At 43.3% G+C, this 23364-nt stretch overlaps 1 protein-coding gene across 1 annotated transcript in view; it reads right to left on the bottom strand.

The window, feature by feature from the left end:
• The window catches only part of STX18 (syntaxin 18), a 143953-nt gene that overhangs the window by 60614 nt on the left and 59975 nt on the right, over positions 1-23364 (bottom strand). Inside the window, exon 2 of the mRNA XM_003800188.3 lies at positions 7564-7631. Coding sequence (XP_003800236.1) covers positions 7564-7631 — 68 coding nt within the window. The remainder of the gene's footprint in view (positions 1-7563; positions 7632-23364) is intronic.

Here is a 23364-nt window from a genome sequence, read left to right on the forward strand (position 1 = left end):
ACTTATCCCTAGTGCTTGGATTTCCATGTGCCCTGCACCTCCTTCCCCAGAGTGACACCCGCTCCCTCTGGCACATGTCTAGCTGACACTCACCTCTTCCCCATCTTTGGGAGCTGTCCCCTCACAGACAACAGAGGTGCTACTCTATTTCTCTCTCACATGCTGCGCAGGGCCTGCCCTGCTGTCTGTGCTCCAGGGATTGGGACTGCTCACTGGCACCAACAGCTAAGCGAGTCTTTCTAATTCAGGAGCAGTGTCAGCAAGGCCACCTGCCTGGAGACCTGTGCTCTGCCTGCCAACCCAGATTTTACCAGTCACAAAGCTGGTTAAGATGCTGGTCTCCACCAGTTGGTTTGATCCCTGCATCCTATGTCTGTCTGTCTCCATCCCACCCACCTACCTCTGGCAAGAAGCAGGGGTGGGTTTTATTCTGCTCCATTACCAGCCCCCACCTTCCACTGCATCAAAGGTCAAATGGGCTTCCAACTTAATTAACCAAAGGACTTCTGTGTGCCACAAACTCTCCCACACATCTTGTTTACTCCTTGCGAGAACGTCATCCACATTTCACTCCAAAGAGAATAAGCACAAGGGTTAAATGAGCTATACACATGTACACGACTGCTAATGGCAGACTGGGGCTAGAAGTTAGGTGTGACTGACCCCAAAGCCCATGCTTTTTCAAAGGCACCACAACAGGGTAGGAGTGGCGTTCACAATGTAGGAGTTGGCAATGATCACTGGCAACAGGGCCATAGTTCTGTCTGACACTCAGAGAGAGGGTCAGTGATATGCTTGAGCCACATAGCTAGTAAATGGCAAAGCTGGGACTGGCCCTCATGAATCCTGGTCCTTAGTTCCAGTGTTTCCTTTTGCTGGGGCTGGGAAAGGGGAAATTTTAGGCTCTACACCCACTGTACTGAGAGACAGCAGTACATGCTGTAGACAAGCAGTTCCCAGGAGCCTGGCTCCACTGTCCGAGGTTTACTGCCCTAACATCACTCACTATCGCAGCCTCACACAGAGCACCCTGATACAATGGCGTTATTTTCTACTGCACTGTGTTTCAATCATAGTGTTTCCTTCAAACCTCTGAACTACTTCCTGAGTGATTATCACTCCTATTGTTGGCACTGTAAACTTTTTCTGAAAGAGGCCAGATAATAAATATATTAGACGTTGTGAGCCTTATCACCTGTCACAGATGCACAACTCTGTTGCTTTGGTGCAAAAGCACCTGCAGACAGTACTTAATGTAAGTGCATTATAGACACCAAAATTTGAATTTCATGTAATTTTCACATGTGATAAAATCAGCTTATTTTTTCTAATATTTACAAATGTAAATTTAATATACATTTAAAAATACACAAAGCTGGGTGCCATGGCACATGCCTGTAGGCCCAGCCACTCAGGACATTGAGGTGGGAAGATTGCTTGAGCCCACGAGTTCAAGACCAGCTTGGGCAACAGAGTGAGATCCTATCAAGAAAGAAAAGAAAGAAAAGAAAGAAAGGAAAGAAAGAAAGAAAAGTAAAAAAACAAAAAGGAAAACAATTCTTAGCTAACAGGCTGCACGAAGCGAGCAGTAGATAGGCCCTGGCCCCCAGACGACACTGTGCTGTCCTCTGGTTTAGAGGAAGACTCTGAGTCTCACATTACACGGCTTTCTCAGATTCACCCGGCTTAGAGGGAACAACTTCAACCAAACCACATTCAAAGCATTTACCTTGCTGGATGCCTCTTCCAGGCAAAGGGAAATTAGTGGCAGATTTCTATAAAAGATCTCTATAACCACATCTTTCACCTAAGTTGTCAGATACAACAGAAAGGAGCAGGAAATTGATAAGTTTATGCCAGTTTTATAAACTTTTCCAAAATTGGTGAAGCTTCCATTTTTATGACCTATGAAATTAGTACTGATACACATATACACCTTTAGAAATAAAATATACACTGCCATCTAGTGTTACCCAGTGATTTTTATGAGAACTTAAAAATAAGGTTTTCTTGGTAGTAAGCAAAATAATAATTATCTTAATATATTCCAAAATAACACAGATGTATTAAATTTAAAAGTATAAAACAGACCCATATTCAGTTTAAGTAGACAATACATCAGGGATTAAAACTCACATGGGTTTTAATTATTTTTCTCTGTTGAAAGTTTATGTGATTCATTTCCATTTTTGTAATATATTGAGGAAGTTTTTTAAAAAGCTGAGGATTTCTTTCATATTCTTAACTTTGGGATAGGAAGGTTTCTGAAATACAAACATCCCTTGTTTTATAAAGATGAATTCCCCAAAGATGCTCCTGACGTCATCTTTCCTCTGCCAAATCTGACTTTTCCATTAATTTACACAATACATGAAGATGAGTCCTGGAATGCAATGTGCCTATGTCTATGGCTAGCTGGAGTCTGGTCCAGAAACCACTTTGGAGGTTTTAGTCAAAATGCTTTCTTTCTTTTCAAAAATCAACCTCTTTCCGGATGGTGCATTAGGTATCTACTTCATTCCTTCAACTCTTCAATGACTATTTACTGTGAGAAACTGTCTTCTTCACCTCAGCATGTTTTACAAGAGGACAGACACTGTCTGCAGGGTGTTTCCAACCCCTTTACATTCAAATCCATTTCCTTCCTTCTTACCTAGGTCCCTTCTGGTCTTTCAGGCCTCAGCTCATCAAGGATACTTTCCCTGACAAGGCTAAATTCCTCAAAGGTTATCTGTACTCTACTTCTGCAGCACCTGTCACACCTGAGGCCTTACCTGTTTGCAAGAATCCTGTAACAGCTCCATGAAGGCAAGGACCAACTCATCTGTCTTTGCTCACTACCTTGCCCTCCATGCCTGACATGGTACGTGATGCAGGCAGACACTCAATAAACATCTGCAGGATGAATGAACCAACTGATGGAACTCTGGCAGTGTGAAACACGAAGAGATGAGTAAGATGCAGTTTCTTACTTCAAGGAACTTGGTGGAAGAGATTATTATGGTTAAGTAACTACTATACCAGGCAAGTCTGAGAAATACCATAAGAAAAATACAGAGAAAGAGCTTCCACAGTTGAAGGGCAGGAGAGATGGTTTTCAGACAGGAAGGCAGGGCCAGGGCAGGCTCTATGAGAAGGTGGTGGTGGGGAGTGGGTCTTTCAGGATGGAAGCACGTGAACATATGAACATGTGACATGGATAGATTAGAGTCAAGAACAACAGGCAGGCAGTGCGATTGGAGGCCTGGAGGAGACACAAATGTCCATGCAGCTATAGGGCACGAAGAGAAGGAGAGAGGGTGAAAGAGTGGGTAAGGTTAATGAAAAGTCTCACCTATCTAAGAAGTATGGATGGGTCACATCCTTCAGTCAGACAAGGGAGCTGAGGAGAGGAATTGTGTCATCATATCCATGGTAATAAGGACCAAACAGCAGCTGTACCTTCACGCCAAATGCGGAGAGGAAGGAACCAAGAGATCAGGCAAGTGACACAGACAGCATGACACACTCCCAAGGGAAGGAGGGGGTGGGTAGGAGCAGCATGTGGCACTGGATAGGCAGGACAGTGGCTACAGGGAACTAAAGGTGTCTGTGACATGCACTGAGGAGCTGCTGGCATGTGGTGACAGAGGAAGCTGTGCTAATGGGCAGGAACATGTGGTAGGGAAGGGTGTGGACACGGGGGGCAGCCCTGGCTCAGCAGCCATGTCTTCATCTCTACACTTCCCTTTCCTGCCTGTCCCCCATCTGTGACGGATGTGATAAAATGTTAATTAATGCTTCTCAGTGTACCTAACGTGGAGAAGGCCTTCAAGATGGACAGAGAGCCAGGTGCAGTGGCACAGGCCTGTAATCCTAGCACTCTAGGAGGCTGAGGCAGATGGATCACCTGAACTCATGAGTTTGAGACCAGCCTGAGCAACAGCAAGACTCTGTCTCTTTAAAAAAAAAAAAAAGCTGGGCGTTGTGGTGGGCGCCTATAATCTCTGTTACTGAGGAGGCTGAGGCAAGAGATTGATTGAGCCCCGGAGTTTGAGGTTGCTGTGAGCTGTGATGCCATGACACTCTACTCAGGGCAACAGGGTGAGACTCTGTCTCAAAAAAAAAAAGAAAGAAAGAAAAGAGACTTTAGTAACAATATTAATTAGCCACCCCGAATGCTGGCGAGGATGTGGAGCGGCTGCAGCTCCCAGGTGTGAAACACCAAGACCACTCTGGAAAACTGCTTGGTATTTATTTTGAAGCCAGGCACTCCACACATCTGTGTGGCCTGGCAATTTCACTCCCAGGTACTTACCTGAAGGAAATGAATACATAGGTCCACTAAAGACCTGTGGAGACACTGCTCACAGCAGCTTTATTTATAGTAGCCCTAAACTGCAAACAACCCAACAGTCCCTGTTCAATAAACGGATAAACACACAGTGGTAATTTCACACAATGGAATATTATAAATAATAAAGCAATAAAAAGGCACGGATGATCCTCAAAAAGATGTCTAGTGAAACAAGGCAGACACATACGAGTATGTACTATATGATTCCACTTATATTCAGTTTGAGGAAAGTCATTGGATTTGGTGATTAGGAAGTCACAGATGAGCTTCAGGAGAAGTTTCCGAAGTGATGGAACAGGCCAGGTGTGGTGGCTCATGCCTGTAATCCTAGCACTCTGGGAGGCTGAGGTGGGTGGATTGCTTGAGCTCATGAGTTTGAGACCAGCCTAAGCAAGAGCAAGACCCCGTCTCTGCTAAAAATAGAAAAGTGAGGCAAGAGGATCGCTTAAGTCCGAGAGTTGGAGGTTGGCTTGGTGCCTATAGCTCAACCGGCTAAGGCGCCAGCCACATACACCTAAGGTGGCGGGTTCGAATCCCCAGCCCGGACCCGCCAAACAACAATGACGGCTGCAACCAAAAAATAGCTGGGCGTTGTGGCGGGCACCTGTGGTCCCAGCTACTTGGGAGGCAGAGGCAGGAGACTCGCTTGAGCCCAGGAGTTGGAGGTTGCTGTGAGCTGTAATGCCACGCACTCTACCCAGGGGATAGCTTGAGGCTCTGTCTCAAAAAAAAAAGAGTTGGAGGTTGCTGTGAGCTATGATGATGGCATGGCACTCTATCCAGGGCAACAGCTTGAGACTCTGTCTCAAAAAGAAAAAAGAAGTGATGGAACCCAAGCCCTATGTGGTATTATGAGGAGTGGGTGACTTAGGGTGGAAACAGAGGGTCATGTACGAGGGTTCAGCATCTAGTACAGTCTGTTGGCCAAGTATAGCCCAGAGGCCTAGTTTCCACAGTGTGAGAACTAAGAATGGCTTTTACATTTCCAAAGGTTATAAATAAAACCAAACCAAACCAAAGCATATGCAACAGAAACCACATGGGGCCCACAGAGCCTGGAGTATTTACTATCTGGCTTTTATGGAAAGTTGGCAAATCCTGGATATAGACTTTCCCCCTACATTTGGCACTAAAGGAAAACAGAGAAAGTGACAGTGCCTGTAGCTTGAAAAGGTCAAATGTAAAAGATGCCAGGAAAAGGAAAAAACAGCCTGATGATAAAAAAAGTAGATATGAATCACAAATATGCACAGCCGTGTTTTTAGAAGCAGTGGGAATGATGAGATAAAAGGACCTAAATGGGACATTACCTTTAAAAACAGAAGAGAAAGGTTTCTCTACCACAGGTAGAGAGCAGGGAGGAGGAGATGAGGCGGGACCTGAGAGGGACCCTATCAGGGGCTCCAGCCCTCCCAGAGGAGTAGGCTATAAAGGCATCTTGGGGGGTCCTGCCCTGACCCCTGTTCCCATGTTCTGCTCTTTCTTTTTTCACAGGATCTATCACCTAAGACACTGTGCACTGAGTGCTCTTCTCTGCCAGCCCACCAGAAGGCAAGTAGCATGAGGGTAGGAATATTTGTCCATTTTATTCCCTGACCTGCCCTGAGCATCTAGAACAGAACTGAGCACAGAACAAGTATTGGGTAAATCTTTGGTGAATGAAAAAGTTTAATGTAGAGAGTGAGGGGAGTTCGAGACCAGCCTGCAGGGCGAGACCCCCATCTCCAAAAATAGTCGGGTGTTGTGGGCGGGCACCTATAGTCTCAGGCTGGAGCAGGGGTCTCAGTGTCAGCACCACCTAACTTTGGGCCAGATGACTGCTGGCTATGGAGTGGCGGCACCCTGCACGTGCAGGGAGCTTTGCATACCCCTGGCCTCCACCCACTAAATCTCACTAGTACTCCTCTCCCTTTTGTTCGCTGGGACAAACAAAAGTACCTTCAGATACTGTCAAATGTCCCCTGGGAGCAAAATCACCATGGTTTAGAACCAGTGGGTGTCATGTGCCTTATGATTGTGGGGGAATCAGTCATTGATGTGACAAGAATTCACATTGTGCCAAACCTGGGTGAGGCACTATGGAGACAGGATGAAAGGCTGACACGGTTCCTTATCTCAAGAAACTTACGGCCTGGTGACAAAGACAGACAATAAACTACAAACTACTATTATTAAATAATTACAAATTGCAATTAGTGCTAGAAGGAAAACATACAGGGTGGAGAAACAAACAAACAGAAGAGATCTATTTTATAAAGGGTGGTCAGAGACGGCCTCTTGAAAGAGGAAGCATTAAAGTTCAGGCTTTCAGTCTGAAAAGGAGAGACTGCAGGGCAGTGGAGAACAGTCCATGGCTGAGCCCTGAATCAGGAAGAACACAGTTCTGGTCTACCTGGAGCCTGACAGCGGGAGGGACAGGAAGCAGGCTGGTGGGGTTTGAAATGAAGCCAAAGAAGGCGGGAGTCAGTTCATGAGTGGCGAGGCCACAGCACGGAGGCTGGTGCTAATGCCAACTGCAGTGGGGCATTCATGGTGGGCTTTCTCAGGCGCTGGCATAATCCAATTGATGCTTTAAAACAGCTAAGGCTACTAAGTAGAAGGTGGATAGCTACCAGGAAAATGTCCCCACGAGTTATGCTAGGAGATTAATAAAAACATTCCTGAAAAGTGTCAGACATAATGAATGCCATGCCATGGCAAACTGGGCTTATAGCTGCCTCTAGCAAATGTCAAAATAGCCTGGAAGGACAGGAGGAGGAGATGGCCACTGGAACTAAGGAGTGGATTTGGCAAGGAAAACATGACCTAGTGACGTGAAGGTGAGGACTGAAAAATGCTCATGAGACCATTACCACCACATCAGCAAAATTGGTGTCATAGGCTGAAGCAAAGAGATATGGGGAGAATAGCCTAGCAGAGCCTTGAAAATCTTATTTCTCCACAATTTCAGGTGGTACCAACATATGTATCACTAACTTCATACACTGCTCTGTAAGAATCCAGGGAGAGAATTTCATTTGCGAGGAGATAATGGTACACAGAGAGGCACAGACACTGGAAGATACTACTGTTATGATGTCATGGCTTTGAAAACAGTATTCTTCTATTGCCAATGTGATCCTCCCCATTACAACTCCCAGTAAAAAGTAAGGACACAAAGCTCAAAAGGAATACAGACATGGAAAAGAACATAGCCACCAAAGTCATGATAAAAAATATGCACTTACCTATAAGCATTAATATAATCTTTCCTATGTTCCAGAAGAAAATCTTTCAGTTTGCCAATGTGAGAAATCTAAAATTAAAAAGAAAGCAGTTTATATAGATATGTTACACTCATGTATGAATTTTAAATCAATAGAGAATGGAATGCAGACTGCAGAAAGATTTTGAAGCTACAAATGGAGCAACTCTGGCTTTAGCCTCTTTATTTTTTATTTATTCATTTATTTTTTTTGAGACAGAGTCTCACTTTGACACCGTTGATAGAATGCTGTTGCATCATGGCTCACAGCAACCTCAAACTCTTGGGCTCAAGTAATCCTCTTGCCTCAGTCTCCTTCGTAGCTGAGACTACAGGTGCCCGCCCACAATACCCAATTATTTTTGGAGATGGGGGTCTCACCCTGGCTCAGGCTGGTCTTGAACTCCTAAGCTCAAGCAATCCACCCGCCTCCGCCTCCCAGAGAGCCGGAGTCCAGGTGTGAGTCACTGTGCCTGGCCCACTTTAGACTCTAATCCCTCACTTACTAACATTCCTGTCCCTTGTTCTCTTATTGACGGCTCCATCTACCTCTGATTGTTCAATGATAGGTATTACGGACAGATGCTCTCTAAAGTACTTAGAGATTTAATGAGATCATACAGTCTAATAATTACACAGCATGTAATTACCTTTTCTTCTATGTCTTATATCTAAAATTTTACAGACAAGTATTTCTTCTTCTAAATGTTCCTGGGGATGGATTCTAAGCTCTATAAATAGGACTCATACAAAGCAGCGGAGTTTAAAAAAGAAAAAGGATTTGGGGGGGCAACTAATCTATTGCTATACAGCAAGCTGCCATCTCCCTATGGCCTACTTCTGTGAATGAACACAGAGAACCCAACAGCACAGGCATAGAACTGTATCTGTGATGACAGATTCCTAGTATAATAAGGTTAAATGCTATGTGTGAAGCTGGGGATTAAAACATCAATGAATTAAATAAAGTGAAAGGAAACCCCCCCCAGGTTAGTCACCAGGGACAAAAGTACTTCTAGAGGAGAGTATTAACTAGCAGTGGCCTACTGCTATCCTCCAACTCACCCCCAGCTTCCTACTCATGCCCCTTACGCTCATTCCACACACAGGGCCCAGCCTTGAAAGGTCTGCTGAACTTTCATCTCTTCATGAAAGTTTTTCTGTCAAGGCCAACTCAGGCTAATGTTCACTCTGCTATGAACTTAAAAGGACTTCTGCATCCACCCACGTGGCACTCAGTCATTCACGGCCAAGTACTGACTTAACTTGCATAAATATGCTTCTTTGTCAGCAGCATTAAGCACTATGCAGGGAGGGGTGTCTGGTTCTCTCTATAGTTCTGAGCACAAGCAGCACACACAGTGATCAGGAGACACTTGTAGAATGAGGGCCAGGGGCAGTGGCTCACACCTGGAATTCCAGCACTCTGGGAGGCTGAGGTGGGTAGATTGCTTGAGCTCAGGAGTTTGAGACCAGCCTCAGCAAAGAGAGACCCTATCTCTACTAAAAACAGAAGAAACTAGGTATGGTGGCAGAGCCTGTGTAGTCCAGTCCCAGCTACGTGGGAGGCTAAGGAGGGAGGGTCACTTGAGCCCAGGAGTTTGAGGTTGCTGTGAGCTATGACAACACCATGGTACTCTAGCCTAGGAAAAAGAGAAAGATTCTGTTTCAAAATAACAAAACAAAACACTTATGGAACGAGTATATGTCTAAACACAAAATAGTGTTTATCACAAAAGAAACATTCAGGGTTTGTCTAGAGCTACGTTAGGAAGGGTTCAGTTAAATTTCCTACATAGTCTAGAACAGGGGTTTTCAACCGTTTTTGTTTTTCTCTGCTGCATGTTGGAAGAATAAGAGTTGTCTTGGGCCACACAGTAAATACAGAAAGACTAATGAAAGCTGATTAGCAAAGGAAAAAAAAAAAAGGTCCCTGTACACTTTTCTTGATATCTGATATCACAGATAAGCAAATAAAGTCCTCGTAAAATCAGCATGCAGCCTCTGGTGGTAGGTTGGACATCTCTGGTGTAGACTATTAATTTAAATGCAGTTCAGAAAAATACCCTAAGGCATTTTAAGAGCATAAACTAGAGAAAAAAATAAGTACGGCCCTGATACTCACTTAACAGATAACAGTGACTGAGAGGCTGCTCCATGCCCCTGGCACTGACAGGCACTTTCACATGCTCAGTCCCTCTCTCCCCACAGCAGCCCTGCTGTGGCCACTGATCAGCAGTATTGTCACAGACCAGTTTAGGAAAGCAAACTTCGGAGGAACTAAATGCGTCATCCGAGGTTATATGCTTAGTGCGTGACCTCAGATTCAAGCCCATAACTGTCTAAATCCACACTCTGCATGTTTCCCACTATACCACAGCTGCCTTCCTCACATTCTTGCTCCTGTTTTCCACTTATGCTGCATCATGGAATTGGACATTTAAGTCTGCTGAGAAAAAATTTAAGAGATGTGCAATGAAGGTGTTTATTGCTTCACATACAAGACTTGATCCAGGTACTCTTCTGTTTCAAAAACTTCAATGGTTTCCCTGTCCATTCTCTAATGCTTGCCTATCAAGGGTCACAAACTCAGGGTCATGCAGAGGAAGTGAACAGGTCTGACACATTTGGCAGTCGTGAATCCTGGTTTTAAAATATACTGCAGCCAAAGGAGGAGACTCTGCAGGCTGATTTGACAAAGGGCAGCCAATGTGTCATTACAGGGCCTGACCAAGTACCACACTCTAGCTGTAGTTTGAGCTTCACAAGTCAGCCCTGAAAATCCCTGCCATGCTCCAAGTCTGCCCATCACCTGCACACTCACAGTTGCCCCTCTCCCTGGAAGGCCCTAACTACTATTCTCTCCAGGTCACACTCTTCCTCCTTAGTCAAGATTCTCTCTCCCTTCTTGTTCACACCATACTCCTATCTACAGTCAGATCCCATCCCCTCATAAAACTCTGAAATGAATCAGTTTCAGCAGCTATTCCTTCTTGAGGACCTCAAGGACTGACTCATAGACTGATTTCCCTTCACTAGACTGCAAGCTCCTGGAGGGCAGAGAGTTCTCTCTCCTTCCCCAGGGTTTGTCAGACACAATTCCTGGTGCAAAGCAGAGCCTTAAAATCTTTATTGAATAGTGAATAAATAATGGGTATTGAATAATCCTAGAAGGATTAAAATCAAGGTGTTGATCAAGGCCTTGATTGTACACCTTCTGTGGTAGGCAGAATCATGCTCTCCTGGCCACATGCCCCTCCTTGCTCCCATAGGAAATCTAACTCCTAATCCTGGGAGCCTGTGAACACAGTAGGTCACATGGCAAAGGGGAATTAACGTAGCAGATGGAATTAAAGTAAGGTGACCAGACTTTAACATTGGTAAAGTGAGACACCACTGACCTGGGGGTGTTCTTAATTAAAATTTGGTCTATATGGAGCAACAAAAATTTTCATAGAACACAAAAATAGTATTGTAATATATATTTTTAAATTTCAACATAAGTACAATTTACAAATATAATACATTAAAAAATTATGTATAGTATTATTTTATTCTTTGGCATATTTCTCATTTGAGTGAATTCTTTTTAGTAGATTGCTGTCGTTGTTTAAAAGGTCATGAAATTTTTCACAAGAATTTGTTAAATTATATTTCACACAAAAAATGGCTTTCAAAGTCTCAACACTTAATTGTGATCTTTCTGATGTCCACACTTTATTTGCCATAGGAAAAAACGTGTTCAGTCGCAGCATTAGTTCCCGGTAAGGACAGCGCGTATCCCACAGTTTTTAGTGCATTATTGTATGGAACATGGTTTGTTTCAAAATGATGAAATATTTCTAACCATTTGTTCTCTATTGTGATTTTTGCTGATGCCCAAGATTTAACCTTTTCCTTATCAATATATTTTTTTAATAATGATACCTCGTAAGTCCTAAGTGTCACTTTCAAGGCCGGCGCTAGACGTTTTGCCGCCACTATAAAATATAAATAATATGAGTACTGTCTGCTAAATTCATGAAATAAATAAATCACTTACCTAAATTATCTGAATAGCTGATTTGTTGACATCATTTGTTTAACTAGCACTAGCACGCAGTACGATATGTATCGTCTAAGAGACAGTTACAAAATGTTTTTGTGGTTGCCAATGCCAAAAAATGCACCATTAAGTCCAAACAATGGTGGTCGAATTCTAACAACTGATCAACAATGCGAACTTTGATAAGCAGTTCTCGATAATCAGTTCTCAACAATTATTTGTTATTATTAAAGTTTAATAATTTAAACTTTCAAAGTTTAAAATGAACAAAAATAATATAAAACTCATATCCTGGCAAAATAGCCACATGGCAGCTGAAAATTGTATATTCCCTTCCCATTCTCCCACCATTCCCTAGCTTGTCATGCATTCTTTCCAAAAACTGGAACTTTTTTAAAATGCCGTGGGACGTGGGACAAATTGTTAACAATCAGGACTGGCCCACCAAAAGTGGGACGTCTGGTCACCTTATGGATGCTGATCAGCTGAGCTTAAAATAGGGAGATTATCCCAGATGATTCAGATAGGCCCAATGTAATCACAAGGTTCTTAAATGTAGAAGGGAAGGCAGAAGAGAGAGTGATACAGTGTGAGACAGACTCAGTCCAGCAATGCTGGTGCTTTTACCAACATGGAGGAAAGGAGCCGAGGAATGTGGGCAGCCTCTTCTAGAAGCCGGAAAGGGCAAAGTCTTCCCTGGAGCCTCCAGAAGAGAACACAGACCTGTGAACACCTTGATTTTAAGCCCAGAAAGTCTCATTTTGGACACCCAACTTAAAGAACTGTAAGATAATAAATCTGTGTTGTTTTAAGTCACAGGTTTGTGGTAATTTGTTACAGCAGCAATAAGTAACTAATATACCTACTAAGAGCCTTAGTAGCCACAAAAGTTTGTTTAGGAGTCATAAAGTTTTCCATAAAAAGTTTTTAAAAGTCCAAGGGAATCTACTACACAGGCTAGATCAAGCCACCCGCCCCCACTTTTAGCGGGTGCTCTCTACAGGGTAGAACCGGGCCTGGGGCTGAGTGCCAGGAGCACACAGGTCCCTTGGGCAGTTCATAAGAACATAATTATGAGAGTTTCCTTAAAGTCTAACAAATGTGACCCGAACTCCATAAGCTCTATAATGGTAAAGTTCTATAAAATAAGTTTATTAAAACAGAGTAAAGCTTGTCCAAGATTAAATGGAATTCTTGAAAAAAATAAGAGGTGTTAATTATTGACTTAATAAATAACATTAGTATAACTCAATACTTAATATGAGTACAATGTACAAAATCATATTTCAAATGCCATTGTGAAAATAAAGGAATACTAAATTTTCTTTAGACACTCGAGAGCTCTGAAATTTCTAAAAATTCTTTAAAAAAAAATCAAAAACAACAAAAAAAAGTTCAACAGGTCTTTCTATGGTTTATCTAAATTGGCATACTTAAGTCCCCAAGACCATTATATGGTAAGATTATCTTTGTAAAGAGTGACGTGACAGTGAGCTGACACTGATTCTCAGCCGTGCTCTAATCTGTTCACTGTCAGACTAAGTCTTAACCACCAGGAACAGCACATTATAGTTCATATAATTCTGACATACACTTTCAAACTTTCAGAGAGGTGAAGTAGTTGCATGCTTTGGATTTTTAAGTTTCTATATACAGTGTTAATTTAAAAAGAGTCACATGACAAAGTCAGAATATGCATACGCCTAAAGAGAATGCCTCTTCCAAAAAGAGAAAGTCCACTGCAGTGTCAAGTCTGATAAGAAAATCAGGGTAAAATAAAAGTGCATTTGCCCTTTGAGATGTAAAATTAGTTCCAATTCCTTACAGCAGGTGTCCTCAAACTATGGCCCTATGGGCCACATGCGGCCTGCCGAGGATATTTATCTGGCCTGCTGGGTGTTTTTGCGGCTGCTGCCTGTCCTGCTTAGCAGCTGACTTGTCCCAGGGCCGGCAGTCCAGCCGCCCAACGGTCTGAGGGACAGTGAACTGGCCTCCTGTTTAAAAAGTTTGAGGGCCCCTGCCTTACAGTCTTGATCCCACCTAATGGCATGGGGAGAGGGTGGAGAGAAAATGGCCCTGAGTAGAAGGAAAGGGTCCCTGGTGAAGTCTCTGAGTGACCAGGTGGGTGATAAGATGCAAAGACTAAAAAGAGGAGTGTTTTGGGGGCTGAGCCTGTTTCGTGAGGCACCCCACAGGCCCTGGGAAGCAGGAGGGGTGCATCGTCCTGGCTGCTACACTCCTCGGAGACCACTCTTCCTCTGCCTGGAAAGCCTCTCTTCAACTCTGGAGAACCCCTGCTCACCCTCCTAGGCTCTGCTTAATGGGCACCTCCTCTACAAAGCCTTCACTGCATTGCCCTCAGTAGTTCTTAGATACCTGTTTGCTTTTTCTGTGTTACATTAGCAGTGTTTATCTGTGAGCCCTGCTAGAATTTGGTTAAGTTCCTTGAGATGGCATCTCTGTCTGATTCATTTTTATATCTCTAATAGTGCCTGTATGTTGGGAAGGAGGTGGGTGGGGGCGGGGGAGAGAAAATCCAATAGAGAAGGCTTTAAGATCTCATAAATCCCAATGTATTTGTTGGATCAAAAAGGTAACTAAATGAATTAAAAAATGAAAAAGGACAAGCTGTTTATGAAAATAAATAGTCCTCCTAGGAAAGTCAGTGAGGTGGGTTTAGAAGGCATAGCTTCACTAACATTTACTGAAACTGGGCAACCCAACGTGCTTCCCAAGAAGATCATCTGTGCCCAAAGAGTGGGCATGAGCCATGTGACCAACAGCCTACAAGGGAAAGAGCTGCTACCAGTGTACAATGGTGTGGTCACACTGCCGTACTGCCTTAATTATGTCTCTGCAGAGAGGGAGGCTATGGACAAAGACAGAACCCTGTATGTCTATCATAAACTACAGTTTAAAATAAGAATCAAACTGTACCCAAAGAAGAAAAGGAAAAAAGTAAAGAAATGCAATATTTATTTAATAGCTTCTGTGTGCTAGTTATTATAAGTGGGTTATTTTATTTAATTATTTTATTTAATTCTGACAGCAACCTGTGACAATAGGCATTTTTCTTAGTGGAAAGAAACCAAAGCCATGAGAAGTGATGTTACCAGCAGAGCTGGAACCAGAACCCTGGATTCTGCTGTACTGGCTTCCTCAGTACTGTCAAATTAATGAGTGTTCTCTAGTTTCACTGATATTAAAATCATTTTTTAAATTCTGGATTGATATGAGAGTACATATGATGACATTGTTTGTATTTGTGAGGTGAAGTCCAAGTTGCAGTTGAGTCCTTCATCCAGGAAGCATGCCATATGCTCCTACATTGTACCCATTAGGTGGGAATTGACCAAGCCCCCTTCTCCCTAGCCTTTCTTGAGTTTGTGTTTTATTCTTGTATAGGCCTCTTTTAGTGTCAACATAGTATTGAGTATATGAGGTACTTGCTTTTCCATTCTTGAGACTTTATTTAGGAGAATGTTCTCAAAATCTGTCCAGGTAAATACAAAAGCTGCATTCTACATCTTTTTGATAGCCGAATAATATTCCATGGTATACATTTACCATAGTTTATTAATCCATTCATGAGTTGATGGGCACTCTTGTTTGAATTGAGCTGCAATAAACATTTGAGTGCAGATGTTCTTATGATGAAATGATTTTTTTTCTTCTGGGTAGATACCTAATAATGGAGGGTCAAATGGGAAATCTACTATTAGCTCTTTGAGGATTCTCCATACTTCTTCCAAAGAGGATGTATTAGTTTGCAGTCCCACCAACAGTGCATGAGTGTTCTCTTCTTTCCACAGGGACCTTGTGATGTGGGCTATGCTGAGGTTGGGTGATATCTCAAAGTAGTTGTAATTATTCCTTTCTCTGACGATTAGGGATGAAGAGGTTTTTTTTATGTTTGTTGGCCATTTGTCCTCTTGGAAAGATTCTGTTCATGTCTTCTGACCAATGATTAACAGAGTTGTTTGCTCTTTCCTGTTGATTTGCTTGAGTTCTTCATAAATCTTGATTGTAAGCCCCTTGTCAGATTCGTAAGATATGAAAGTCATTTTGATGTCTGTTGTTTATTACTGTCACTTTACAGATTAGAAAATCTCCCACTTAATACTTAATGATATTAAGGAATTAAAATGAATTTTTTAGGTGTGATAATGATATTATGTATTATGATTAATTTTATTTTTAGAATCTTTATCTTTTAGAGATATATACTGAACAATTACAAATGAATGATGCAATGCCGAGTATTTGCTTCAAAATAAGATGGAGGTTGGGGGAAGGAGATGAAATAGGATCAGTTATGAGCTGACAATGGTTCAAGATGGGTACATGCATACATGGGGGTTCCTTACACTATTCCGTCTATGTTAATATATATTTGAAATTTTCCATAATAAAATGTTATTTTAAAAAATCTTGGGTGTGGTGGCTCATGCCTGTAAATTCCAGCACTCTGGGAGGCAGAGGCAGGAAGATGGCTTGAGGCCAGGAGTTTAAGACCAGCCTGAGCAAGAATAAGACCCCATCTCTAAATCAGAAAAAATTAGTCAGCCGTGGTAGCACATGCTTGTAGTCCCAGCTACATGAAGGGTGAAGCAAGAGAACCACTTGAGCACCACAGTTAAAGGCTGCAGTGAGCTATGATGGTACTACTGCACTTTATCCCATCGCAAAACAAAAAACAAAAAACAAAAAAAGTCCTATTACTACTTTCTTCTTTTAACACTTTTGAGGTACAAATTTTCTGCTGTTAAACTAGTAGTAACCTATATTGAATCTCAATAATCTCTGGCTACTTTATTTCTAAGTACTTGCAAGCTGCTTAAGTTCCGTTTTTACAGGATCAACACCAGTTTAAAAATCAACAATGAAACCTTTGTTGAGAGTTAGCTCCAAACCAGGCAGAATTCCAAGAGCAATGTATTCATTAGCTCATCTACTTCTCCCAGCAACCCCTAAAACAAAGGTGTCCAACCTGTGGACTGCAGGCAGCATGCTGATTTTGTGAGCACTTTCTTTTTTAATCTTAGTGTTAGATGTCATATTAAGTACACATGGACCTTTTTTTCTTTTTTGCTCATCATCTTTCATTAGTGTTTGTATATTTAATGTGTGGTCTTATCCTTCCAATGTGTGGGGGAGAAGGCAAAAAAGGTTAAATGCCCCTGCCCTAGAAGGCAAGTTTTAACACACCTGTTCTACAGATTCAAAAACTGAGACAGAGAGAGGATAAGTAATTTCCTCATCAACACACGGGCTGAAGCCTGGATTAAACTCAACCACTCTCAATCAATATGAGGCTTGAGTTTTTAACCACCAAAGTTAAACATTTATTTCTGGCAAGTCACAGCTATAGTTTTCCAGGACTAAATTCACTAGGAGGATACCTGGGAATTGAGAAAAGCAATCCAAGTAAGGAATACCAACTATCAGCCTGTTTTCTTCCTGGACTGTGTCTACATTCAGCCATGCACTACATGTTCAGTCATGCACTACACACTTGGTTTCACCCAGTGGTGACCACTGCTTACCAAGCACACATGTGCCAGGCAGTGCACAACTGCCTGGCATGTGCTCTGTCACTCCCACCCCACAACAACTGTAGAAATTAGACAATACCTCCCTCTCCCCCACACACTTAATAAACATACAAATGGGCTGACAGCAAGATCACAGACCAAGACACGGTAGTGCTGGGGCTCATCACAGATCTGTGTGACTCAAAGGCTATGTTATTTATTCTATACTACACTGTTAAAAGACCAATAAATTACTACTAGTAGTTAGCTTAAATAAGCTGTTTTTCTTCATAGAAATAAATACTAGGTTTCAAGTAAGAGTATTTGCATATACTGATTTTTTAAAAAGTTTAATTACACTTCATACAGAAAGATTTGCGGCTCGGCACCTGTGGCTCAAGTGGCTAAGGCACCAGCCACATACACCTAAGGTGGCGGGTTCGAACCCAGCCCGGGCCCACCAAATAACAATGACAGCTGCAACCAAAAAATAGCTGGGCGTTGTGGCGGGTGCCTGTAGTCCCAGCTACTTGGGAGGCTGAGGCAGGAGACTCACTTGAGCCCAGGAGTTGGAGGTTGCTGTGAGCTGTGAAGCCACGGCACTCTACCCAGGGGGACAGCTTGAGGCTCTGTCTCAAAAAAAAAAAAAGATTTGCAAGGAAAGCATTAATGTTTTCACTGCCTAGTATCCCTTCCGCAGCTCGCCGCTGCTCCTTGCATTTGGCAATGGGGGAGGCTTATACCTGGCACGGGCAAGGGGCTTTTGAGAGGAAGGTCCCCCAACATGAGCAAGAAAGGACTCAGAATGGCTGTCAAGACTGAGAGTATGAGGTGGCCAGCTCATTTGTCAAGCCACCTCAAATCGTGGTTTGAACAAGTAATGAAAAAGACGTCTAGGATTGCTTTCTTCCCCATCTGCGCAAATCTTCACCAACCATTATCTTAGGATAGAGTATAGGGCAGTGGAGAAAGGCTGGGCAAAAGACTGTGTGGGGTTTGGGTGAAACAGCACAGACAAGAGAAAGATGGGTGAGAAACTCAGGGAGTTGGCCAAGATTCTTGGCTCTAATCTCTGCATGGAGGCTTCCTGCAAAGGGAATCCTTACTCCCCATCCTCTGCCTTGCCTCATCTTCCTAGCCGACCTCCCAATCTTTAGTCACTCTTCTCAGAGGGAAAAGGAGTAACCCTCCACGACCATGGTGCCAGTCAGCCAGCAGAGAGCGTACTCTGACCCATGTGCTGCCCATACTCGGCCATATATCGAAAGCCATGTTCTCCACTTGGCTCTTTTCTTTCTCGACTCATATATTTTTCTCTCAGGTAGTTCCAAAATTGGGCTGGGAAGAAAGTGGTATATTGTATAAGCTCCCCTAAACTTTTAACTTTTGCCAGCTGAAGTTCTGAGCAAGCTGCTTCATCTTCCTGGACTTCACTACAAAGGGAAGGGGTAAAAACTTTTTTTAAAAAATGGCAGTGGTATAAGTTAATAGTCAATTTTTATTGAATACTACCTACTGTGGCACGAGTCTAAACGCTATGCATCCACTTATCTCTTTTACTTCTTCTAACATCTCTTCGGGGTAAGTACCATTATCATCACATTTTACAGATGAGAAGACAATAAGGTAATACATTCCATACAAATGGAAGACTGGTATGTCCCAAACCAAGCGTCTGTGAGCCTTCAACCCCAAGTCTGCCCACTAGGATGATCCTGCTGTACAATCTGAGGACAGTAAGTCTCTGAGGGGTACATTTTCCAGAAGTGCTGATGGGAAGGGCACTGTCTACAACTGTGCACAACACAAGGCCAACAGCAAAGGATCTGGCTTCTTCATTAGTCTAAGACTTAACCAAACAAGTTATTTAAATTCCATTCTAAAATTATAGGCATTCATATGACTCTTCCCTCTCTTCAAAGATAAATCAAGTTCACTTTTAATTGGCTATATTTCAATAAGGCTAATTCCCCAAATCATTAAGACATTGAAATTCTCCACACAACTCATCTATCATAAAAGCAAGGTGATTATAAAACAGTAGCAGTGTGGCCCTCATATTAGATACATTAACGTGGCCTTACACACATAAAGGTTTTACTAGGAAAGATAAAACAAAACACAAAAGATGCCAAGACATGAACCTGTGAGAACTGGTCCTGTGGGGGGATGGACTCAACACCAGGGACTACTGACTTGGATAGTTTTCCCCCAGACACACTGCTGAGTGGGAACTGAGGCAAAACCACAGCTGCCGCAGCATATACGCTGTGACGATGTGTCAGAACACACGGATGCACACTCAGTGCTGCACGTGGACAAACGGGACTCCACAACACTCTGCCAAAAGATTGGTGGCTGTCTGTGCAGTAAGATTTGGAGACTTTGCTTTCTTCTTAACAACTTTTACACTTTAAAAATTTTCTATAATCAGATTATAGAAATGAGAATTTTCTATAATCAGATTATAGAAATGAGAATTTTCTATAATCTCTATAATTAGATAAAACGTGTTTTTAAATAAACTGACAAAAAAGGTGAATGTTTCCCTATATTTCCTTGACTAAAACTGCACATCGACTTCTCATGACCCAGGCCCTCCAGAGAAGGCCCCTTTCTCTGACGCCTTCTCCAGATCCAAAGCCACTCCACTTCCCAGTTCATATCTCCTGACTCACCCCTACGCAGAACCCTGCTCAGGTGTCACACCTCCTAAAAGTCTTCTCTGCCATTTCCAGCCAAGTTAAGTACCCCTCTTATCAGCACATCACTTTCAGATGTCACTCTCCTGTGCTGAATTATCTTCATGTCTATCTGATATAAGCTGCTCAGGCACAAGCCTGGGGACCCTAGCCCATGTGAGAAACTGGATAAAATTAGCTCCCAACACAGGAAGGCAGCGACATGCTTCCCATCATCCACTAGATGGCAACACAAGTTTTAACAGCAGAAGTCATCATAAGCCCTCACTCAAATACAGCACCACTTTTTTCCTCAAGGGTTTTTAAAATTTCTCTGGTTCTTTCTTTTTGATCTCAAATCAAAGGTCTAGTAAAGGTACACTATTCTGTCCAGGCTGAAGCTGAAATGCCATTGTTGTTAAACATACATGTGCACTTTGGATGAGACCAGGATGATTTGACAATACTGCACTCTAGCAGATTGAGACACAAAGGGAGCTCTGGAAGCATGGCTGCCAGCTGCCATCTCAGGCGGCAAGCCCGGCTTTGTTTGTGATGTGTCACCCACAGAACAGCTTTGCTAGCTGCTCCTTCATGGGTGTTTTGTAAATTATCAAAAGCAAGATAAACTGTAAAACAAAAACGCTGGTACAAAACAGTGGAATTCTTCTCAAAGAACAACTGTGTTTTAACTGTAGGGAGAGTTCGAATATTGACAAGGGTCCTTTGCTGATCACAGCAGTGGTCTGACTTGCAACACCTTCCTCTTCCCAGGATGATAGAAATTCTATTCTGCTGGCACTCACAACACTTCCAACAAAGACCTGATTGATTATGAAACACTAAGTACTGATTTGCATAATTTGCCTCTGCAAGAACCAAGCATTGTTCAAGATTAAAGAGACTCCAGTAGGTCCTTCTGGCATATTGTAAAAAATTCCCCATAATACAAAATCATTATTTTTTTTATTCAATCAGTGGACACAGCTTGCTGTTCAGTTTAGCATGCAGCCAAAGGCACAACCAGAACAACCACTGTTGTATAAATGTTTGCCAACTACTGATAAGCTAAAATGATTTTTCACAAGGATCATGTTTCCAAGTTTAATTTGGAGCCCACTAACTAAATTCCAACTGTACTCCCTTCAGTCTGAATTGAAAATGCATCAATACCAAATTACTAAGTCTGAGCTAAAAGTTCAGAACACACACACCTCTGGAGCACATTGACCCTACTGAAATTAGAGTGGGGGCTAAGTCCTGTCCCTGGGTAAGAGAAGCTCTCCAGTGACTAGGCGTCCACAAAACAGCATGGCACAGCCACAGACATTCCATCACTGTGCTTTGGGCCATAGCAGCTGAACTGTTCTTTTCTTGTTTTCTTCTTTTTTTTTCAGCAACTTAGAGAAAACAAGTCTATGGACTAGACCTATGTCCTACGCTTTCCCCCTAATTCCTGCCAATGGGGGCGGTCACTGTGGGAGGCTCTAATGGCCACACTCTCCTGTCTCCTCCTGAAGTACTAGGCTTCTGTGACTTGCAGAACATCACTCCTCCAGGTTCCTTCTGAAACCTCTGACAGCTTTTCTTAGCCTTCACTCCTTCCTTAACCTGAAATTCACTTCTTGTACGTTCAGCCCTTGGCTCTTGCTAAGCTCTCTCCTTCCATCCGTAGCTTTATTTACTATCTACATGAACTACCCACCCAGCCCCTGTGTCTCTCCTGCATTCCAGCTGAGGACATCCAACTGTTTCCTGGACACTGCCACTGCTAGCCACTGGTACCTCAAAAGCATCCTTGTGTAGTCATCACTCACAGTCACTCTAGCTTGCTCCCAGTCCTTCCTGCCCCAGTCAGCCCAAAGAGAAAGCCTTGATCCTCTTTCTCTGCAATCCTCAAGTTAGAAAATCTCAGCCATTTTAGACTCTTCCTTCTTTTTCACCCCACAAATAAAACTGGTCAGTCAGTCCTACCATTCATTTTGTTAAACACTGGAGAAAGGTGCTGGTCCTGCCTACTTCCCACGTGTGTGTACCGAGCATGCCGGACTGCAGAGCCCTTCCACAGTGCTTTGCAGAGTCACCTGGAGGTGGCGTGGAGGGGTGTCCATGCAACATGCACTCTGTCCATCCTCCACAGCATCCCACTCCCAGTGCTGCAGAGGGTGGACAGAGAGTCAGAGGGCCCTGGGCACTGATCCTGCTCTGTAGGGCTAGTGCTGTGGCCCATGCCAGTCACTTCACCTCTTCCAGCCTTTGTCTCTGAGGACTATACTTGAGACATGACAACTGAAGGTGACTACATGTCATTTGTGAAAACGTCTGTGAAGAGTCTGACACTGAGTCTGGTACACAACAGCCATTCCAAGTTTTCTTCTCCTTCCCTTCATCACTGACTCTCACCTGAGAGGCAAGCTGTGCCTAACAGTAGCACACCCCAGGGGGGTGAGGAATTGACCCCACAGAAGTGGTTCTGGCACATCTGGTTAAGCCAGACAACTGAACATGTGAAAACAAATCAAGGTGGGTCAGTCCCTGCCCCCCGCCCCCCACTGGTATGTGACTTAAGGCAAGCTGAACTTCAGCACCTAAGGTGAGAAGCAAACACAATTCAAACCTAGAAAGGGCCACACGGTTCTGCAACACCCTCTTGTAATAAGTTCAAAGTAGCTCATCCCCCCACCCCCTGCCACACACACACAGTGTTGGAACAGACTGCTCTTTCTTCAGTTGAGCATCAGAGGAAGTGAATGGTTTAAGTCTAGGATTCATAATGAAAGTGAAAGCACATACTCTCAGCGGACAGGATCTCAGGTGGTAAGCAAGATGCTCTTACTTAGAAGAGGCCTTAGTGAAACAAAACCAATGAAGGGAACAGCAGACTCACAGGTCCCATCTTGCCCTCTCCCCAGGACCTGTACATGCTGGGTGGAAAAGAGAGACTGTCAAAACAGGTGTTTTCTCCTGCCAGGCACACATGGTTAGCCTTTTACCAGCGAGGCAGCTAGAGGACGTGCCTACCGCACAGCCTGCCCCTGCCCTGCACGCTGGCGCACTCTCCTCCCATCTCTCCTGCTGCTCGCAGCTCCTTCCTTTTTCTCAACAAAGGGACTCTCTTCCTGGAATAGTCTTTTGATTCACCATGCACTTTCTGAGGCTATGGGCAATCTGTATTCCTGTCACTGTCTTGGAGGCAGAAGGGATAGCAAAGGGTCAGCGTGCAGGCAGAGGCAGGGAGCGTGGACAGCAGCTCCAGGTGCATGGTGACTCCAGCCAGTTCTCTGACCTGAGAGTCACTGCTCTGTGCCCGATTCCTCACTCACGTGAATGCTGTGAAGGCCAGAGAGAAAGAAGATCCCCAAGGTGTTTTCTAGCTCAGAAATTCCGAGATAATTTTTTGGTGTTTGATCAACTTAAAATGAGTCTGTGATCAAACCCTGATACTTTCTTTTCACTTCTTTTGTGCTTCCCAAAGTTTCCAGCATCATTCAAAGGCTCCAGGTACTTTGTATTTTTTTTTTTTT

This window comes from Otolemur garnettii, unplaced genomic scaffold (genome assembly GCF_000181295.1).
Source record: "Otolemur garnettii isolate 467f Iridium unplaced genomic scaffold, OtoGar3 scaffold00171, whole genome shotgun sequence".
Lineage (NCBI taxonomy): Eukaryota > Metazoa > Chordata > Mammalia > Primates > Galagidae > Otolemur > Otolemur garnettii.